Here is a 21,011-nt window from a genome sequence, read left to right as displayed (position 1 = left end):
ACAGGAACCAGCTGGTATAGATGGTGGTCTCTGCGGCTCCCTTAACTCAGAGGTGCTGCTGAAAAGCAGTGTGCCAATCAGCCGGGGGAAACTGATTCATATTTTAAACATAGTCTGGATTGTGATGCTCTAAAGGGAACCCATGGTAAATAATTCTGTAGTAAAAACATTCTTTATAAATCTAGCTATTCCTCTATTAGATTTTCTCCAAGTATTCAGCATCCCTGTGCACCAAAGCCAAAAACAGACACGGTCTGGTCTACCGTCTAACACCCTGTTTTCATCAAAGGGCATTTGACTTCAAAGCACACCGAGGAATGCTGACAAGCGGTGCCACACTTATGAATAAACCAATGTCTGTAAATAAGGGTGGAAAGACTGGGGTTGGTCTTTATCTGGTTTTATGTCTTGACTCTTGGGGGTTATCATCCAACCTAGGATGAGTGTGGAGTCTGTTCCTAATTAACAGTCTGTCAAACACTGAGATGATAAGTCTTTGTTCTGAAATCACTACCCATTTAACGGGAATTTAACACGATACATGTAACATGACCTCTCCTCTGTGCCGGGGACCATTCCAGGGGAGGGTGTACTGAGGTGAGCAGGATCCAGCTCTGGACATCTCTGGTCTGGTCTGAAGGACGTGATTAGCAGCAGCGGAACACTGGGAAAAGAGAGTAGCCTTTGTGTCCAGGAGATAAGTGTAAAATACAGTTCTGCCCCTTCCTGGCTGCTCAACTTGACCTGCCTCAGAGGCTGGTGAGCATGGCATGGATAACCCGTGGAAGACGCTGGGTCCTGTGGGGACACAGCAGTGCTGGTCCCTGTTCCCTCCTCCCCCACTCTCCAGCATTGCATCTGCTCTGCTGCCTTGAACGGAAACATAAAATGGGAAAGAAAATCACTGTTGCATATACACACGTAAGACAGTGTTCATTCCCTCAACCCACCCTACACACACATATGCAGGCATGCACATAGGCATGCAGGGTTTTTTAAAAAAAAAAATTTCTATAGTGATTTTTTTTCCATTATAGCTGATTTACAGGGTTCTGTCAATTTTCTACTGCACAGCAAGGTGACCGAGTCACACATACATGTATATACACTTTCTTCTCCCATTATCATGCACCATCACAAGTGACCAGACAGAGTTCCCAGTGCTACACAGCAGGATCCCATTGCTTATCCATTCCAAATGCAATCGCTGGGCATGCTGGCTTCAGATAGATGTGACTATTCCAGGACAGATTATAATGTTATTTTTAGAATTAGACTTCTAACTCTGCTTCTGTTCAAGAAGTAGATTGGACTGATAATGGGCTGAAATGGCCTTTGGTCATTTTCCTCCCCATGTGCACTCAGCAGGGCAGGGTTTGGTAGGACCCAGGCCTCAGGCACGTCTCATTTTGTGTCTCATTGTGGCTGCTGAGGCTGGCTCTGTGGCCTGAATGCTGGGAGATCTCTTTCATAAGCCATGTTTCCGAGACCACAGAAAGTTTTTTCCTTTCCCATAAGAATCTCAAGAGGGAATGTGGTTCTTCAAAAATTGTGCCAGAACTGGCCGAGAGCAGAACCGTGAAGGAGAAGTGTTGGTTTCTCCCATCACCTTCCCTGTTTCCTCTCCTTAGTCTAAGTATTCAGCATCCAAATACCACTCCTGGCTTCTAGAACCTTCTCTGATAGTCCCTATCTGTTTCAACACCGTTCAAGTTCTCATCTTCCGTATGTGTCAAAGCTCAGCCTTCCTCTCACACCTGTTCTCTGTTAGGTGGATATGGGTTAACCATGAGGTAAGGGGGAGATTTTACGCCAGCTGGGTGAAGGTCTGGTTTTTGTTGTTGTTGTTATTCTATTCTTTGGTGTGATAGTTAAGGAAGCCCAGCTGTTTGTTTCAGACCTATTTTAGGTCTCTTGTCCTGCCAGGGGAGGGGATAAAATAGGAGGCAGGAGCCTTGCATCCTGCTTAGAGGTTGGATGTTCCACTAACATACAGTGTTTTGTCCTTCTCCTCTGAACTCAGCTTGTCCCTGGCTCATAGAGCCGAGGGTCAAAATTTCAGGAATTTTGCCACATTGCTGTTAAACACTACCATTATTAAAAGTTATCTTAAACAGGCACACAATTAAATAAATTCTATTAAAGCAAGGGTACCAGTAATCTGATATATGGCACAAATTAACCTATCTACAGGGGAAAAAAAAAAACTCATGGACATAGAGAATAGACTTGTGGTTGTCAAGGGGGGAGGGGGAGGGAGTGGGATGGACTGGAAGTTTGGGGTTAGTAGATGGAAACTGTTGCATTTGGAGTGGATAAACAATGAGATCCTGTTGTATAGCACAGGGAACTATATCTAGCCACTTGTGATAGAACATGATGGAGGAACAATCTAAGAAAAAGAATGCTTGTGTGTATACACACACACACACAAATTGGGTCACTTTGCTGAACAGCAGAAATTGACAGAACACATAAAAAATCAAAAAAGAAAACATGGGTACCATGATATCTAAATCTCATCATTCCTAATTATTCTATTACACTCACTCATCTGGGAACTTGAAGTTACGGATATCTATGGGTCTCCATGGTGGGAAGACTACATCTGGTGTGTCACTGCACATTTTTTCCCACCTCTGTGTCCAATGACATCATACAGGTAGCTTGAACTCGGCCAGGGTGGGTGGGAGTATTTACACCAGAGAAGTTGGTAAACACTACAAATCAGGGCTCTACTTATTGCCTCGTCCCCCATTGAACCAGCTGCTGAGCATCCCTCGGTGTACCATCATCTTGCCCCTACTGGGCTCAGAAGCCAGATCTGTGGTCAGCTGGGAGTGCTGATATCCAACTGCATGGATGTGGGGAGAGGTCCGTGGGACCTCCCCAAAGCTCTGCTGTGCCTTTCCAAAGCCACTTTGCTGGGGTACCTTCGGACACTCCCTTGTTGGTCACTCCTGCTTTGTCCTTCCCCCACCAGAGAGCCCTGTACCCTTCCCCACCCCCAACCCCCACTCCCAAAGCACACACATTCTGCTTGGGGTGATTCTGGTAAGTCCAACACAATTCTGGGAATGTGAGGCTGTGGGCCTGCGGGGAGGGGGTAGAGGTCTGAAGCGTAAGAGGGGAGAAGGGCAGCAATGGAAAGTTTTAGCCATAAGGTTACTGCACATACTATCTCTCTTGGGTCCCACAAGTTGACTTCAAAGCCGGGAGCTAGCGGTTCTCCTTGGTTCTCCACTCTAGACATTTTCTTGGTAAACACATACTGGAAATGTTGGGTGAAGGACTGAGCAAGTACAAGCAGAGCTAAAACTCTGACCTCTGGATTTCAAGACACTTAGTGCTTTTATTTTCCCCCGTGAGCAGATCAAAGGGCATCATCCTTAAAAGAATATATGGTGTCTGGTACTGTATGAAGCCCTATCACATTTGTTATTACACACCACTTTTTTTTTTCTCTGAAGAAAGGGCATATTTTCTGAATCTTCAAATTCCTTAGCAGATGAATAATAAAAGGTTAGTATATACTACCAACATGTATGACTGCTGGGCTCAAAGAAAACTCAAATTACTTGAAGATGAGTTTGCTTCTTTTTCATCTGATTCATCACCCATAACCTGTTCTGCAACTTCTACTTCTAGAATATAAAACTGCAGCATGTTCTGAATTCCATTCCTCAGAATAATGATTGAACTGGGGCAGCTGGTAAAAGGAACTTGGAGTTTCAGCTGTACGATGCCATCTGCAAAGGCTTTATAGGTTACATCTCCTCCATCTTCCTACGCAGTTGGTCGTATTCTTGTATCTAACAATTCCTTAATCCCTGCCACCACTTCAGCATCATCTTCAGATCCTGCTTCTCCTGAAGGTGTTTCTTCAGTAACTAAAGGTAAGCTAGATGCAAAGAAATCCATAATTGTAGCATAAATATCTGGTTTTAGTCAATTCCAAACTAACTCCTCATTTTCCTTTGTGATGGTGATGATATCTGGTCCAAAGAAGACACTTTTTACTCCTTCAGTCCTAAATAACTGCCTAGCCAGAGGGGAGCGAAATGCAGCTGGTATGGGAAAATCATGGTCTCTGTCTCAAGAACTGGTTTTCCAGGAATAAACTTTAAACTGCTGGGATTTGGAGTAGCTTGTGTTTGAATAAACATGTATTTCACTGGGCTACATAAGGTTGCAGGTAGTGGAAAAGGTGGTCTCTGGACAAACTGATGCAGAGGCTGTTTCTTAATAGTATATGGATTCATCATATGACAGAATCACCTCTCCAGCCCCGTGGCAGCTGCAGCAGCTCCCCAGCCCAGGTGGGCTGTCAATGCCATCTTAGTCCAGAAGCCTACACACAACTTTTAGAATGACCCTGTGAGAGGTGCACCACAGACATTACTGCCCCCGTTACAAACTAAAGGGGTCAAGAAACACATGCTACCAGACTGAGCAATGCCCACCTGGCTAGTCTGTCAAAGAGCTGGGATCAAGTCTCACAGTGCTGGCTGGTTTTGAAAGTGTCACACCTTCCAAAGGGAGGAAGCATGACATGCCAATTATTTTAACTGGAAGCCAACCATGGAAGCCAACCATGGGCTATCCGCTCTCTCTTCCTCCTCCAAGGACCCTCCTTTTAGCTTTTCACCTGACTCCAAGGCATTGAACTATTGAGAGGTTCATCCTGGCCATGGAGGCCATTTATTTACCAGAAAGTAAGATTAGAAGTTGACCTTCAGTGTCCTTAACAGATGACACCAGAGTACAAAGAAGACCACAAGGCCATGGGACCACAAGGCCACAGGATCCGTGGGGAAAGCTAGAGCTGGTGTAGAAGCTCTGCTTATAAAACAGAATATGGAGCCTTTAAAGTGTGAATTCATACATCATAAGCATATAAACAATTTTTATGTGACTATGGTTTATTAATTCCTGACTCAAAGACTAGATGACATTAAGCCTTATTAATTTGCTGGCCAGTTGGGCACAGACTAGGAAGCAGGGGGAAGGAGAGAGGTCAGCTTTTGCAAAACAGCTGCTTAACCAGTCCTTGAGCCAGACCCAAAGAACTGGGGAAAAGAAACTCCTTATTGTATCCTTGTGAGTGAGAGTTTTTGTTTTATAAACTGTAACTGGAGAAAAAAAATTGTACCACATTGTTAGTAGTGGTTTTCAAAGGGGAAATGAAGATTTTTTTATAAGTCCCACTATCAACAGTTTTCAGTAGATAATAACCTTTCTTTAGTCTTCTTTATGCTTTCAGAAGCATGATAATAATACCTTAAATTTTTCAAGCATGCCAGCCTTTCCAAAGTGTTCTTGTCTATTACTTCAACTGAGCCATGTAAACACTTTATGTAAGAATCCTATCCTTAAATAAACTAAACCAAAATCTCCCCAAAGACAAAAGAAATACAGAGAGAGACATTACACTGAGGGGGGCAGGAATGCCATACGGGCCATTTCTCCAACTCCCTTTCTTCCCGGGTTGCTGTGTCTGTTTAGGGTCATCATAATTTTATCTCTGACCCTCATTCCTATCACAAAATTGAGTTCAGAAGGTATTCTATTTGCTCTTTCTCTTGGTGTTTATTTATATGCTTGCCTCATGGGTAAAATCAATGGCAAGCTGCTACTAATAGTTACACGGGAGTTCCCTGGTGATTCAGTGGGTTAAGAATCAAGCACTGTCACTGCAGTGGCCTGGGTCGCTGCTGAGGCACGGGTTCCATCCCTGGCCCAGGAACTTCCATATACTGCAAGGGAGGGAGGGAAGGAAGGAAGGAAGGAAGGAAGGAAGGAAGGAAGGAAAGGAAGAAAAGTTACACAGAGATCATTTTACTGTAACTTTCCCGTAAGTAAGATTAATGCTCCCTTTTAACCTGTCTTCTTTATTTGAAGTAAAGTCTGTTTAGACCTTAGGTCTGGTTAAAGCAAACATGGGAATCAATTCGTTGTGCAAAGGAGTCAATCATGACTAAGAACTATTATGAATGATTAATAATTATTTGGGACCTACCTATAGACTTGTATCCTGGGAAAGGCAATTTACAAATTAGACCCCTGTGGTCTTAAAAAGTGGCTCATTTTATCTCTACTCATTGGTAAGATCAGGAACACTGAATTATTGGGTAGTAATGGGCTGGCTTTCTATTAGCTTTTTTTTTAGCAAATAGATTTCATTTCATTGGTTGCATCTGTGGCAGGCAGAAAAATTCCTGGCCCAGGAATCAAACCCATGCCACAGCAGTGACCTGAGCCTCAGCAAGAACAACACTGGATCCTTAACTGCTAGGCCACCAGGAAACTCCTCTATAAGCTTTAATATTCCTGTTTCTGCATTACTCTTACCAAGTAAACACACCCTCAATATTAAAATAAAGACTATTCTCACCAGTGATAAACGTATAAATTATCTTGGTCTTGGTGATCATTCCACAATATATATGTATATCAAATCATCATAGGAGTTCCCACTGTGGTGTGGTGGGTTAAGAAACTGACTGCAGTGGTTTGGGTTGCTGCAGAGGTGGGGGTTTGATCCCTGGCCTGGGGTGGTAGGTTAAAGGATCCGGTGTTGTTGCAGCTGCAGCTCAGATTCAGTCCCTGGCCAGGGACCTTCCATATGCCATGGATGTGGCCATTAAAAATCATCACACTGTACATTTTACATACATACAATTATACTTGTCAATTATTCCTCAGTAAATTTAGGAGGGAAAAAGAAAATGTATGCTCACTAAACTCAAAGATAACATCAAGATGATTTGGTGGGGAAGGGTGGATGGCTTAATTATATTTCAACACATCACTGGGGGAAAGGAAAAGAAAGAGAAACAAAGGGGGACAGAGAGAGAAGACAGGATTCACAGGGTACAAAACAGAAAAGATAGCAGCACTACTAAGAGTATTCAGCTGTTCCAAGGCTGAAAAACAAAATAAAAGGACCAGAATTGGCCAAAATATCCAAACTTTTTGAATATTCAGTAATCATTTTAAATTGGAGGAGGGAGAGGATGGAATATCAATAAATGGTATTGGGATAATTTGCTTACATTTTTGAAAGATAATTCAGGTAGATTAAAGATTTTAATGCTTTCATTTTAGATTTAATTTTAATTTTTGATTTAAAATTTTATCACTATAAAAGTGCCTCAAATTGGAGTTCCCATTGTGGTGTAGTGGAAACGAATTCGACTAGGAACCATGAAGTTGCGGGTTCGATCCCTGGCCTCACTCAGTGGGTTAAGAATTCAGCATTGCTGTGGTTGTGGTGTAGGCCAGCAGCTGTAGCTCTCATTCAACCCCTAGCCTGGGAACCTCCATATACCCAAAAAAGCAAAAAAAAAAAAAAAAAAGAAAGAAAGAAAAAGCCTCAAATTATTAAAGAATAGTTGTATAATACTGGGGATAACAACACTAAAGACATCAGCATTAAGAAAAAGACTATACATTTGACTTTGTAAAAACTAAAAAAAGTTTGTAAATGAAAAGCATCTATGATACCAGTCCTTTTATCAGACACACATATTAAAAAATATTTTTTCACAACCTACAACTTGCTTTTTCATCTTCTTTATTTTGAGAACACAACGACATGGATGAATCTCAGAAACATCATGCTTTGTGGAAAAATGTATATATTGTTTGATTCCATTTATATGAAGTTCTAGAACAGGAAAAATGAATCTAAAATGTTGGAAATTCGATCCATGAAAAATGGCACAGGGGAGTTTTGCAGGGTGACAGAAATGTTCCATCTCTTGATGGTGGTCATGGCTACGTGAGTATATACATTTATCAAAACTCACTGAATTGCACACAAAGTCGATGCATTTTATTGTATATAAATTACATTGTAATTACATTGAAAAAGTTTCATCACAAACATCAAGGAAAACGACAGTGAGAATATTTGCAACATCTAAGACAGACAAATCTGTGAGGTCCTAATATACATAGAACTCTTACAAATCAGTAAGGAAAATATGTACATACCCGTAGACAAGTGGAAAAGCACCCAAAAGAATAATTCATAAAAGAAGAAATACAAATGGCCAGTAGGTATGAAAAAGACTCTAACTCTTTATAAATCAAAGAAATATAAATGAGTATAATGACATTTTTATTATTTATCAAATTGATTTTTAAAAATAAATACTTCAGTTTGGTGAGGACTGGGAGAAAAAGATATTTTCAGATCTCTGGATGTGTGTGTGGCGGGTAGCATCTTCCTAGAATGAAAACTGTCGACATATATCCAAAGTCCTTTTGCTTTAACAGGATGTCTAGGGAACTACGGTGGGCATACCCAACCATGATGGCTGGAGAACAAAGGACATCCGTGTCACCAGCCTGGGGGATGGAGTCACGTGACTGGCCAGCTAGGTTATACCCTCTCCTCTGCAGCAGTATATTTGATTGAGTCCCACTTAGACCCAAGAGAGTAGGGGAGGACTTCCCCAAGAGAAGGAATAAGAGACAGACTAAAAAGATATACATTTTATGTCAGGGGGTAAGCAGGCATTGTCTTACCTCCATGCTCAGCCTCTCCAACTTTATCCCGCTGGGGCCACGTTCCTGGGGTATGTAACAAACAAGCCATCAAGTAAGTTCACTCAGGTCTCCTGTGATGCTTGCCATTCCATCATCCCCAGGAGGGACTGGGGGGATGGTACCTCCTTCTTGGTTGTGTGGGACCTGTCTCCCCTGCTGTGATCACAGGTGATGCGTGTAAAAAAAAAAAGAGTAGGAAGAGGCCACTCCTAAGGGAAAACTGGAGCCCCAGAAAAGGGCTATTTTAACCTAAAATATGCATATGCATGAGATGAGCCTGCCATGGTTGTCCAGCAGAGGAGTTAGTAAAGATATTCCACCCAGAGGCCATCTGTTCCAGGCTCCAGCCACGGGGGAGCTCAGGGCTGGATGATCACTCAGATGCCTTTTTTCAGTCCTTACTAACCAGTCGCTCCTTTCTTTACTTCCCTGCTGCGATCTGCATCAGTCTGCTAATGACTTCCAAGTTGTTCTTACTTTGTTTCAAAGGCATTCAGCCTGTCTCCTTAACCAGCAGGAAAACCACAAGTCAGACCTTCACTCCTTCCTTAAGCCTCCCTTGATTACCCTAGTCTGCGATGATCTCCCTCCTTATCCCTCGCAGCAATAATCACATTCTGGTTTACGGCAGATTTTCCTTTGTTGCCTTGCATTCCTTTATATTTTTAGCATCAAGGTTGACTCTGTGTGTAATCACATCTTTCTTCCCCACAGATTTACCTGACACTTCTTTATATCCCCAGCTGCGTACAGCATGCAAGGGCTAGGCAGCATTGCCTAGTGGTGCAACACCCGGCCTCCAGAGTCAGATACCCCGGTATGAATTCCAACTCTGCCACTTACTAGCTGCGTGACTGTAGCAAATTCCTTGGCCTCTGTGTGTCTTCTTTATCTGTAAAATGAGGACAAAAGCAGCACCACTTCGCTGGGCGGTAATGAGGGGTGCGATCAATGCACAGCAAGTGTTTAGCACAGCACTTGACCATTGTAAGTGCTTGGTAAATGTCAGCTATTAGTATGTAATGGCTCAATAAATACCTGCTAATTGAATGGCTCTACTTCAGAGGGACATTAAGGAAATAGAGGGCTTCTCTAGAGTAGAGTGGTGTAAACCCCACGATGCCCTGAAAAGGGGAAGCAGAACCCTAGAGACTTTGTGTACCTGGCTCCACAGGACAGGTCAGATATTACCATGGCACCTTGGGTTCTAACCGAGAGGGAAGAAATGTGGGGAAAGAAGGGCCCAAGTGAGGTTTTCTAAATGGGCAAAGGACCTGAAGTGACATTTTCCCAAAGATAAACAGGTGTCTGATAAGCACATGAAAGTATACTCAATATCATTAATCACAGGGAAAGACAAATCAATCACAATGAACTCCACTTCATATTCCCTAAAGTGATTATAACAAAATAAATTAATAAATAATAACAAATGCCAACAAGGACATAGAAGAATCAGAACCCACCCTGCACACTGCTGGTGGGAATGTAAAATGGTGTAGCCACTTTGGAAAACAGTCTGAAAGATCCTCAAACAGTTAAACACTGAGTTACCAGATGACCCAGAAATTTTACTCCAAGGTATCCAACCAAAAGAAATGAAAACAAGGTCCACACAAAAACTTGTACTAAATGTCTGTAGCAGCATTCTTCATAATCGCTCCAAAAGAGTAAGAGAAGAAGTTACTAGAGTAATAATTCAGTCAACAAGTATTTTATTGAACACCTATTATGGGCAGGAAAATGACCTTTCTTTTCTTGGAGTTTATTAAGAGTGTAAAATCTGGGGTGTGCCCTCTCTTTGCCATCACGCCGTTATGGTTCAGGCTTCAATGGTTTCTGACCTGAATCGCTGTGATTGCCCCTAACTAGGCTGCATGCCCATCCTGTTGTTTTCTTTAGCAACCTGTACTGAGCAGAGTTAGGTGAGTTTTCTAAAATACTTGAATACATTTTTTCCCTCTTTTCTCAGCTGCACCAGGACATACAGAAGTTCCCAACCCAGGGATCGAAAGCCACAGGTGCAGCAACACAGGATCCTTAACCTGCTGCAGCACCACAGAAACAAGCGGGATCGTTAACCCATTGCATCACACAGTGGGAACTCCATAAAAACACCTGAACACTTTATTCCCTTTCTGAAAATCTCCAGCAGCTCCCCACGGCAGAGTGCTCCCTCCTGGATCTCCATGAGCAAGTGCCCCACTTTCCAAGGGTATTTGGGAATCCTCTAGATCTTTACTTGGCAAATGTCTTGTCCCCCTTTAAAAACCAGCTCAAGTGTCAGCTCCCGCAGCCATGCTCTTCATCTGTCAGAGCCCACCTAGAAATACCCAAACTACCTTCTGCAGTCACAGGGAGTGAATTCGGTGCAGGGGATTGGTTTCAAAGCAGGTGATGAAAAAGCACTGAGTCACCAACCAGGGGACAGTGAGGTAAACCAGAGAGGAGCACCAGCAAGAAGCTAGAAGGGCAATCGGAGGGGACCAGAGCGAGGGGTTGTGACCACCCCATGCAAGCTGTACCCCAAGGGGCCCCTATAGTCATGGCAGAGACCCAAGTGCTGGGAAGGAACAGGGGAGACGCGTGGAGTTGCCTCTGCTGCCCTCCTATCTGGCACCACTGTCTCCCATTGGCTGAACCAGCCAGGAACCAGCGCTGCTGGGCCTGGAAGGGCTCCTCCCCACCCCCAAGACCAAGAGGGCAGAGGAAGAGCAGGGGAGGAGGGCTCCTCTTCCTGACACGAGAGAGAGAGGGTCACCACTGTCACCGTCTCTTCCGTGCCACTCCGAGGGTATCTTTTTTATAACCTTGATCCCACTGGGCTGTGATTTCTGTTTACAACTCTGTTCCTAATAGAGTATGGTATTCCACAGGGTAAGACAATGGCCTTATTTACCTTGGTGTCCTGAGCCCCTGGCATAATTCACAGCACTAAGAGTCATTTAATCTTGGTTGGGTATCTATTGAAAGGAAACTCCTGAAGTCACCTCCAGCTAGCCCTCCTTTTTCATCTCCTTGTTTGATGTACCTCTGTTGACTGTCTCAACTCTGAGCACTAAAGGATAAACAAGGAGCCTGAGGTCCATTCAGCTCTCTGGGTCTGCAATCCATAGCCTTATACTTAAAATCCTGAAAACACTCCCGACGACAAATCCCAGTAATTATTTATACTCAGAGCACCAGCAACATATCCGTCTTCTACCTTCCCACAACTGCATGAAAATTATCCATGGCAACTTCCAGATCTAAAGGTATCTTCCCTCTCCCACCCAAGATGTTTCTAGGCCGCCTCTGCCTGCTGTTCATCGGTGTGTGCTCCGGGTAAAGAGACTAATTTTAAAATCGGTTTAAGCCAAACATAATTAGGAAGATAAATTAGCTGCCCCCCCCTCAATTGCATAATGAATGCCCAAGGAAAAATTATTTTGTTATCCACCACTTTTATTATCTGGGTAACATTTTCTCTGTCATCACTGCAGTGGATACTCAGCTGAGAGGGTAGGGAAATAGCACAGAACTTAACTTCTGACCTTGACTGTCTATGCGATGATGACCAAAGGAGAAAAATGGGCTGTTTTGGTTCTTCTTATCTTGGATTTATAACACCAGCCTAGCTGCATAACGAGGGGGAGTAGAGGAAAACACCCCGGTAATTACAGTCAGACAATCAGGGTCCAACATTTCGTTCTGATTTACTGCTGGACGCTCAGGGTCACCTGGAGTAACCTCTCAGAAGTCAGTTTCTTTACATGTACAGTGAGGATGACGATAACACCTACTTCAATGGCGATGAGCGCAACACATGGTCACCATCCCGTTTCAAGCATTTCATAGGAATTAATTTCTTTCAGCTTTGCCTCAACTTCATGAATTACCTACTATGATTTTCAGTTTACACATAAGGAAACAAGCATAGAAAGATTAAGTAACTTGCTCCAAGGACTGTAAAAACTGAGGGTGAATTTAGACAGTGAAATCATTAAGGATTGTCTGAAACATAATAGGTGCTCAATTATTTCCTTTATAAGCCCCCCTTCCCCTCTTGCCAAATTAACTGTTCTTTATAGAAAATGTTTTTTTCTTTTTTAAATAAAGCTTTTTGGGCAAGGGGCCTTCATCCTTCGCTCCTAGCCCTGCACTCATTGTAGTCTGTGCCTCAATGTCCCCACGTAAAATGAAACATCGGACTATGCCAACAGCCCCCAGGCCTATGAGCTGGACCTGGCCTGCGGTTACAGTTACACTGCAGAATGTTTACATTTATAAAAAGTAGTCATCAATGTTTAATAATCAGTAGATTTTCCATTCCCTCTCTCTCTCTCACACGCACACGCACACACAGGCGCACACGCACACTCAGGGTTTCTCGAGAAATGAGCCCAGCTGGACCAATGGGCTTGCTCTCATTCCCACAGGTCAACATTCACCTCGAGTTGAGTGTGGCCACCTCCTTTTACAAGGGACAACTGCTCCCCAATTTACCCAGCCCCCATATCCACCACTTCATGCAGACAGAAGAGTCTATAACTTCTAGGCTCAGGGATCCTTGAGGTCTCTTGCGTCCACCACTGAGAGCCTATGATTCCCTGACACGTGAAAGCAATTCCTAGAGGAAGCATCCCTGAGGGCACCAGGGACTTTCACTGAACGCTGTCGTCTCAGGGTGACCAATTCACCCCAGTTTATGTGGGACTTGCCTCTCGTTTATGATGAAGAGACCTGCATTCAAGGAAACTCCTCGGTCCCAGGCCAACCAGGTCAGTCACCCCATGTGACATGTCACCAGATCACCCCCCTAGCAGCCCCACCTACCTGTGAGACGGGGATGCCACCTTAGACTCTTGTGCTCCTGAGCCTCTGTGGGCAGCTCTGCAGTGTTAGGAGAGCTTGCCTCGTACCCCCAAGGTGTATTTGTTAAGGGAGCTGGGGTAGGTCACCTGAGAGGGCCTGGACCTGGTGGTTCCTGGCTGGTTCTCCTGACTGGGCTCCTTATGGCCTTAGGTGGGCCATTCAGTCTTGGCCATCTGTTCATTCAACAGATATTTATGAAATGCCTCCCAGGTGCCAGGCACCATTCTAGACACTGAGGATACAGCAGTGAATAAGAAAGTCCTTGCCCTTAGAGAACTCATGTTTAGAAGAGAAAACAGACGGTAAAACAAGTACACAACAGCTGATGGAATTTCAGGTGGTGACAATGCCATAGTAACGAAACCATTGGCCCTATGGGAGAACCAAAGTCCACGGAGCCATGGGGGCCTTCAGCAATTCTGGTTGGTTCTGAGGAGCACCAGGAGTGAGTCAAGATTCCACCTGGCTTCCTGTGTTTTGAACAATATGAAATTTTCTTTTTTTTTTTTGCCTTTTCTGGGGCGACTCCGCACAGCATATGGAGGTTCCCAGGCTAGGGGTCTAATCAGAGCTCTAGCCACCAGCCTACACCAGAGCCACAGCAATGCGGGATCCAAGCCGCATCTGCGACCTACACTGCAGCTCACAGCAACACCAGATCCTTAACCCACTGAGCGAGGCCAGGGATCGAACCCACAACCTCATGGTTCCTAGTTGGATTTGTTAACCACTGCGCCACAACGGGAACTCCACGAAATTCTTAAGTTTGGGATTTTTTTGACTAAGGGCTACATGCTACAATTCAATTTTTCAATTATAAAGGTATCTCAGTGAAGAACAGCTTTATGGCTATAATCCATATCAATATCAAACCCAGTTCTTATACAGATGGATCAGAGTTTCACCCAGTCAAATCCACCCAAATAACAGCGCTGGGGTTGAGAAAAGAGAGAGGCCAACCTTACCAACAAACTGACATTTTATTCAATAAAGTGCAACTGGAGTCAGGAGCCCATGTGCTAAAGCCAAAAGCAGAAAAATGAATGAATGAATGAATGAATGAATGGACTGTCCAGTAATTGCCCACCTCCCCCCAAAAGAGCGGCATACTGCCTCAATGAAAGAAGTAACTACTTATAACCAATTAAATAAGGGACACTAGCGCAGAATGCCTTTCATTCATTCATTGCCCAAATAGGTATTGACTACCTACTATGTGCCAACACTGTTATAATGAAAGGAGATGATTCTTGGGAAATCTCAAGTATTTACAGTATTTATCTATATTTAAAATAACTTTTATTTTTTTGATTATAAAATAATAAATTGTTCTTCATAATTGTGAGACTTCAAAAAAGGAATAAAAGCCATCCTTTAGAACAGGGTTTCTCACCCCCGGCACTTTTGACATTTGGGGCTGGGTCATTCTCTGCTGGGGGGGCTGGCCTGTGCATGGTGGGATGTTCAGCAGCAGCCCTGCCCTCTGTCCACTAGAAGCCACCAGCATCCCTCCAATGCCCAATGATTAATACCAAAAATGCTCCCAGGTTTAGCAAATGCCCCTGGTGCGGGGGGAGTTGCGTGTGCAAAATCACCTCAGATTGAGAACCGCTGCTTTAGGCAATCCAGTCTGCTACACAATAGGGGCCTCAGAACTGAAAGCCTATGGAAAGAGACCCTTTTTTTATCTCCAGGAGGAACAGGCAGATTTCCTACTGGAAGAACCCTCGTGTGCCCCTTCTCCTCCCTGATGCCAAGACACCAGTCCTCCAGAGAAAGGCAGCACTGTCCCAGGTCCGGGCTGGGAGGACAGGGTGGGGGTGGGGACAGGCAGTCTTGGGCTCCGCTAAGGGGATCAGTGGGCTTCTGAAGCTTATGCTCTGTGCGTCAGAGCTGCTGATCCAGGCCATGCCCCAGACCTGCACACCTCCAAATGAGCTCTGCTAATAACCCTGGAAGAAAAGGGGTTAGAAAATCCCCTGTGGAAGGCTTTTGCACCCACACACAAGTCTAGCAGTCTGCAGCTACACGAGGAGGATTCAATCGTGCCTGTCCATCTTGAGCTCTGCTGTGAGGGAGTCTCAGAAGCTGGAAGCAGGCGTGCCTGCCTGCCTGCACCCTGCAATACAGACTGTACAAAGGGTCTATTGTGCACAACCTAACCGAACACAGAACCAACAAACCTGCCTGGCCATTCAGCCCCAGCCTGGCTGGTTCTTCAGAGCAAACACGGATCATATGGAAGCAAACATTTTCAGTAGGTAGAAAATGTCACTGTGAGCCCGAGTCAGGCACAGCATTTGTAGGTACTTTAATGGGTCGTGGCTTCATGGAACAGAAGAGAAATTAGTTCTCTATGTTACCACTGAAAGGCTCAGATTCAGTGGTTCCCAATCACAGGAAGGAGAGCTGGAAGAAGAAGAGGGAGAAGGTGAGGGAATCCAGGCTCTGCTTTTATTCATTCATTTCCCAAACACTTGTTGAGTTCTCCCCAGGCCCGACACTGCCTGGGGAGAACTTAACTTTGGATGGGACTCTTCAGGGTTCACTAAATTAAAAGCACCGGGAGAGTGATAGTAACATAAACGAGGAGACCAGGTTCATGCCCCCCTAAAGGGGGTGCCACTCCTCAGCTCTAATTGCCTGCTGCCATAATGTCCTATAATTCGCTGTTCCCAAATCTTCTGGATTTTCACGAGACACTGGAAAAATCCAGGATTTCTATGGGAAATCTTTTCATTTTTAAGCAAAGGCTGAAACTTTAAAATAAAAACAAAACAGAACAAATTGCTGGAAAGTGAACAACAGTGATCCAGTCTCCAAGCCTTCAAACCATAACTTCAGCTTTAGAGCTGATGGGGAGTAGTGATTAAGAGAGAGGTACCTGGAAGGGGTAAGAAGGGTGCCTGGTTCTATCTCTTACTTGCTGTGTGACCTTGGGCAAGTTACCAAACCTTCCTGTGCCTTGCTTTCCTCATGTATAAAATGACCATGGTACATTTGCAGCAACATGGATGCAACCAGAGGTTATCATACTAAGTGAAGTAAGAAAGAGAAAGACAAATACCATATGATAACACTTATATGTGGAATCTAAAATATGGCACAAATGAACCTATTTACAGAATAAAAACAGATTCACAGACATAGAGAACAGACTCTATGTCAAGAGGGAGTGGGGAGGCAGTGGGATGGACCAGGAGTTTGGGGGTTAGTACACGAAAGCTATTACATTTAGAATGGGTAAGCAACGAGGTCCTACTGTATAGCACAGGGAATTATCTGATCTCTTGAAATAGAAGGTAACAAAAAAAGGAAATGTGTATATATATCTGAGTCACTTTGCTATACAGCAGAAACTGGCACAACATTGTAAATCAACTATACTTTAATAAAAAAAAGAAAGAAATGAGCACGATAAAGTATATGGTGATTGAAATGAGAGAATGCATGCCTATGCCTGATCTATAATAGCTCAATAAACATGAGCTACCATTTTTACAGGTCATCTGAGCCACTCTCCCAGGAATCTTTTTTACAATACCCTTGGCAGTTGAACTTTTTTTTTTTTTTTTTGTCTTTTTGCTATTTCTTGGGTCGCTCCCGCGGCATATGGAGGTTCCCAGGCTAGGGGTCAAATCGGAGCTGTAGCCACCCGCCTACGTCAGAGCCACAGCAACGCGGGATCCAAGCCACATCTGCAACCTACACCACAGCTCACGGCAACGCCGAATCGTTAACCCACTGAGCAAGGAATCGTTAACCCACTGAGCAAGGGCAGGGACCGAACCCGCAACCTCATGGTTCCTAGTCGGATTCGTTAACCACTGCGCCACGACGGGAACTCTGGCAGTTGAACATTTGATCACTGCTTGAGTGCTTCCTGGGACAGGAGGCTGCTGGCTTCTCAGGGAATGCCAGTTGTATAACAGTCCCCAGACCTCAGTGTTCATTTATTGCTCATGTCCCATTCAATGTGGTCAACACATAGGGTGCTCTCTCCTACTCCATGCCCTGTGGATCCCTGTGCCATTTATCTGGTGGGCCTGCTATCTCCCAGGACCTTCCCAGAATCCTCTACTGGGTTCTCTGCTTTCAGCCAGCCAAGAAAGAGAGAGAGATTGAGAAAATATCAGGTGCATCACACGTTTCCATTTGCCAGAACCCTGGCATACAGTCTCAATCTAATCGTAAAGGAAGCTGGCACATGAAATGCTCCCCTGCGTCCAGGAAGAGAAAACAGCATTGGTGAACACCTAATCTCCACCATGCTCTGCATTCATATAAATACAAGTCTGCAGACTGAGAATGTCTGCCTGTTGGCCCCAGGCTCGCCCTTCAGAGTAACATGCACAGGACGGCAGGAAGACACAAGCTCAGGTGCAAGTAGGTTTGGATTTGAATCTCAGTTCAAATACTTGCTAGCTTCGGACCTCGGGCAAATTCCTTAAACTCTCAGAGCCTCTCATTTGAAAGATAGAGATGGTAATTACCTCCCTGGGTGGTAATAAGGAGGGAATAAGAATATATGTGTTGGCACACTGCGTAAAATCTGATACGATGAGCATCTAGAAAGTGCTCAATTAATGTTGGTGGCTCTCCTGGTCCTCTCCCACATGAGAGTTTTCCAGGTTTTTTTGTTTGTTTGTGTTGTCTTTTTGTCTTTTTAGGGCCACACCCACAGCATATGGAGGTTCCCAGGCTAGGGGTCGAATCGGAGCTGTAGCTGCCTGCCTACATCACAGCCACAGCAACGCCAGATCCGAGCTGTGTCTGCGACCTAAGCCACAGCTCACGGCAATGCCAGATCCTTAACCCACTGAACAAGGCCAGGGATCAAACCTGCAACCTCATGGTTTCTATGGGATTCGTTTCCGCTACATCACGACGGGAACTCCTCCAGGTATTTTTAAATGACTATAATTATTTCTGTAAGTTTTCTCTTCTAGTTTCCTCGGCTATTTTCATTGTTTTTACATGATGTCATTGCCAGCTCCCTCACTCTCCTGATGGCTGTTCCATGTTCCCAGTTTGTCAAGGGACCAAATATAATGCCTGTTAGGTTTCTCTGGAAATAGACCCTGAGGTAGGATTTGGATGCAGATAAGTGGGGCGGGGGGTAAGTTACCTTAGGAAACAGAAGCGAGGGAAAGAGAGAAAAATCCACAAACGAGTAGGTTACAGCTGTGGTTCAATTGGGTTCAATCCTGTAGGGGGCTCTGAGGAACCATGTAGAAGGCACCTTAGAATAGTCCCACATTCCATGTCCTGTAGAATGGGAAGGCTGGGCCATTTATCAATGAAATCCTGTTGTCACTGGTTTAGCACTGCCTCCAACCCAGGGATATTAACTGCCACGATGAACTTTTGAAAAAGCAAATTAGGCCTGTGATTTTAAGGTGAAATGGATAGGAGAATTGCTCCCACTTTGTTAAGAGTTTGGAAATATTTAAGACTCTATAAGTCTCTATGCTGTTCTATTTTGGTACCTGTATAAGACATTTGGAGCTGACCCACCTTGGTGCTGATCTGTTGACTCATCTCCTTGGTGAGAAGCAGCATCTGGGCTTGGAAATGGTCTACTTCCTTGGATGTGCTTTCAGTTTTTCCGATTCCTGTGTGAAGCGTGTGGGTTTAGCTCCACGATGAAGGACTCCAGCTACTGTAGGACATCCCTGTCTGCAAGTTCAAAGACAACAAGAACAAATATGAGTTTCAGTCTGTCTTTGGGGGGGTCCTGGCTCATGTTCATGCGATCTAGTCTGCTCATGATCTTTCTTCCTGCTTACCTGTCTATGGACTTCAAAGGTTTGACGGGGGTCAGATCTGCTTCCAAGTTCACACCGCTTATTGGAGCATTCAGTTTCTCAGAGGTTGTCAGACTTGACCTTATTTTCTTGCTGACTACCAGCTGGAGGCTGCCTTCGGCTCCTTGCTGTGTATGATAGGTAGCTCATGACAAAGCAACGTGCTCTTTCAAAGCCAGCAGTGGAGAGGGGGTCTCCTAGCAAGATAAACTGCAATCTTAGACGAATTGCAATCTTATGTAAGATAAGCATGTACACATAACCCACATATCCAATTGCCTTTGCCAAATTCTACTAGTTAGAAGCATTGCACAGGTGCCATTCACACTCACAAGGAGATCACACAAGTGTGGAAACCAGGAGGTGGGGAATGTAAGGGCTACCCTAGAGTCTGTCCATCCCAGTGTACCCTCTGGTCCCCAATGATCTGTGCCTTTCCCACATGAAAAAGATGTTTACTCCCTCCCAACTTCCCCAAGAATCTCATACCATGATAGTCTCTGCTCAAAGCCTAGAATCTCATCATCTAAATCAGGTCCAGGTATGGATGAGGCTCCTTGCGTACAGTTACTCTTAGTCTACAAAACTAGACAAGCTGTCTGACTCCTAACCGTTCAATACACAATAGAGGAACAGGTATAATAAAATACTTATAGACATTCTATTTAAAAGGGAAGAGGGTACATGGAAGGTAAAAAGGAGTTCTCAATCCAAAGAATTTCTGAAATCCTTGCAAACTCTTACCAGAGTTCCTTGATTAGAGTCCAAGGCCTGGGAATCATCCACAATAGCTCTCGATTTGGCCCTCTGAGTCATGCCATCTTTTTCATGAAAGGTAGCACACTTGCAGCTGAGTACTTCATCATCCTGCTTCTTGACAGTAGAATTTTGGAGCTCTAGCCTCCCTTCATTTGTCCTCATTCTGCTTCTTTCAGTTTAAGGTGGCAGTGCTTTTGCTGAAATAAATTTCTTAAATACTTTGTGGGTCTCCTGTCAATTTCCCTTACACGGAAGCCACATCCACCATTCTTTTTGAGACAGGTGCACCTTTACCTAGGGTAAAGACATTGAGATGGTTAAAGGGCAAGTCAGACTTCCAAAAAGCCTTATTGTTTGCGATGTTGTAGGAGGCATACTTTTAATCTCTAGAGAGGGCCCAACAGTTGTGTGTCTGAATACCTTTCTGATCCTCTGATTTTCCTGAGGTTTTAACACAACCTTGGAGAATTACCACTCGGCTTTTTTTTTTCCCCCCCTAGGCCAGGGCTTATCTCTATGCCACATGCTTGAAAGTCATTTCTTACTTTTAACACTTTTTGCCCATTGGAGAGACTGTGAGAATTTTCAAAATCATCAAGTCCTGGTTCCTTTTTAACTGTTCTTTCCTCGATGTATCAATTCTCCTCTTGCATTTTACTCTATGTGGCAAGAAACTGGGGGTGCCTTCAACACTTGGCTTGGAAATCTTAGCTAGATAAACAAGTTCATCACTTTCTTGTTCTGCTTCATGCATTACTGCAGGAGATAATTTTGCTAAGCTTTCTGTTACTACCCAACAAAGACCCCTCTTCCTCCAGTTTCCAGTACCACATTTCTCACTTCCTTTCGAGCCCTCACTGGCAGCACCTTCCAAGTTTGAATGTTTACTAACAGTCTGTTAGAGGCAACTTCGGCATTCTCTATCAGGCTTCTCAAAATTCTTCTGGTCTCTAGCAGTTCCAAAATCAACCCCACTGTTTTAGGTATTTGTTACCTCAGCACTCCATTTTCAGGCAACAAAATATTATCTTGTGT

General features: G+C 44.2%; 1 protein-coding gene and 1 pseudogene across 5 annotated transcripts in view; both read right to left on the bottom strand.

Annotated features, from left to right (window-relative positions):
- PDE8B (phosphodiesterase 8B) overlaps positions 1–20,270 on the bottom strand; it is a 329,914-nt gene extending 309,644 nt beyond the window's left edge. For all 4 annotated transcript variants that reach the window (XM_021084468.2, XM_085013883.1, XM_021084469.2 and 1 more), the window contains exons 1-3: positions 19,962–20,270; positions 19,200–19,414; positions 18,928–19,089 (exon numbers count right to left, since the gene is read on the bottom strand). In XM_021084468.2, the coding sequence (XP_020940127.1) occupies positions 18,928–18,972 (45 nt within the window). In that variant the 5' untranslated portion in view covers positions 18,973–19,089; positions 19,200–19,414; positions 19,962–20,270. The remainder of the gene's footprint in view (positions 1–18,927; positions 19,090–19,199; positions 19,415–19,961) is intronic.
- On the bottom strand, positions 3,481–4,486 carry LOC146405595 (NFU1 iron-sulfur cluster scaffold homolog, mitochondrial pseudogene; annotated as a pseudogene). Its single transcript, XR_014838098.1, has one exon. The product of XR_014838098.1 is annotated as an NFU1 iron-sulfur cluster scaffold homolog, mitochondrial pseudogene (transcript).
- Positions 20,271–21,011: the final 741 nt, after the last annotated feature.

The sequence above is a fragment of the Sus scrofa genome, chromosome 2 (genome assembly GCF_054392235.1).
Source record: "Sus scrofa isolate SSC_HxYL_T2T_F1_AM1 chromosome 2, Sscrofa_HxYL_maternal_Yorkshire_Landrace_v2.0, whole genome shotgun sequence".
Classification (NCBI taxonomy): Eukaryota; Metazoa; Chordata; class Mammalia; order Artiodactyla; family Suidae; genus Sus; species Sus scrofa.
Note: the sequence above shows the minus strand (reverse complement) of the source record. Positions and strands in the feature narration are given on the sequence as shown.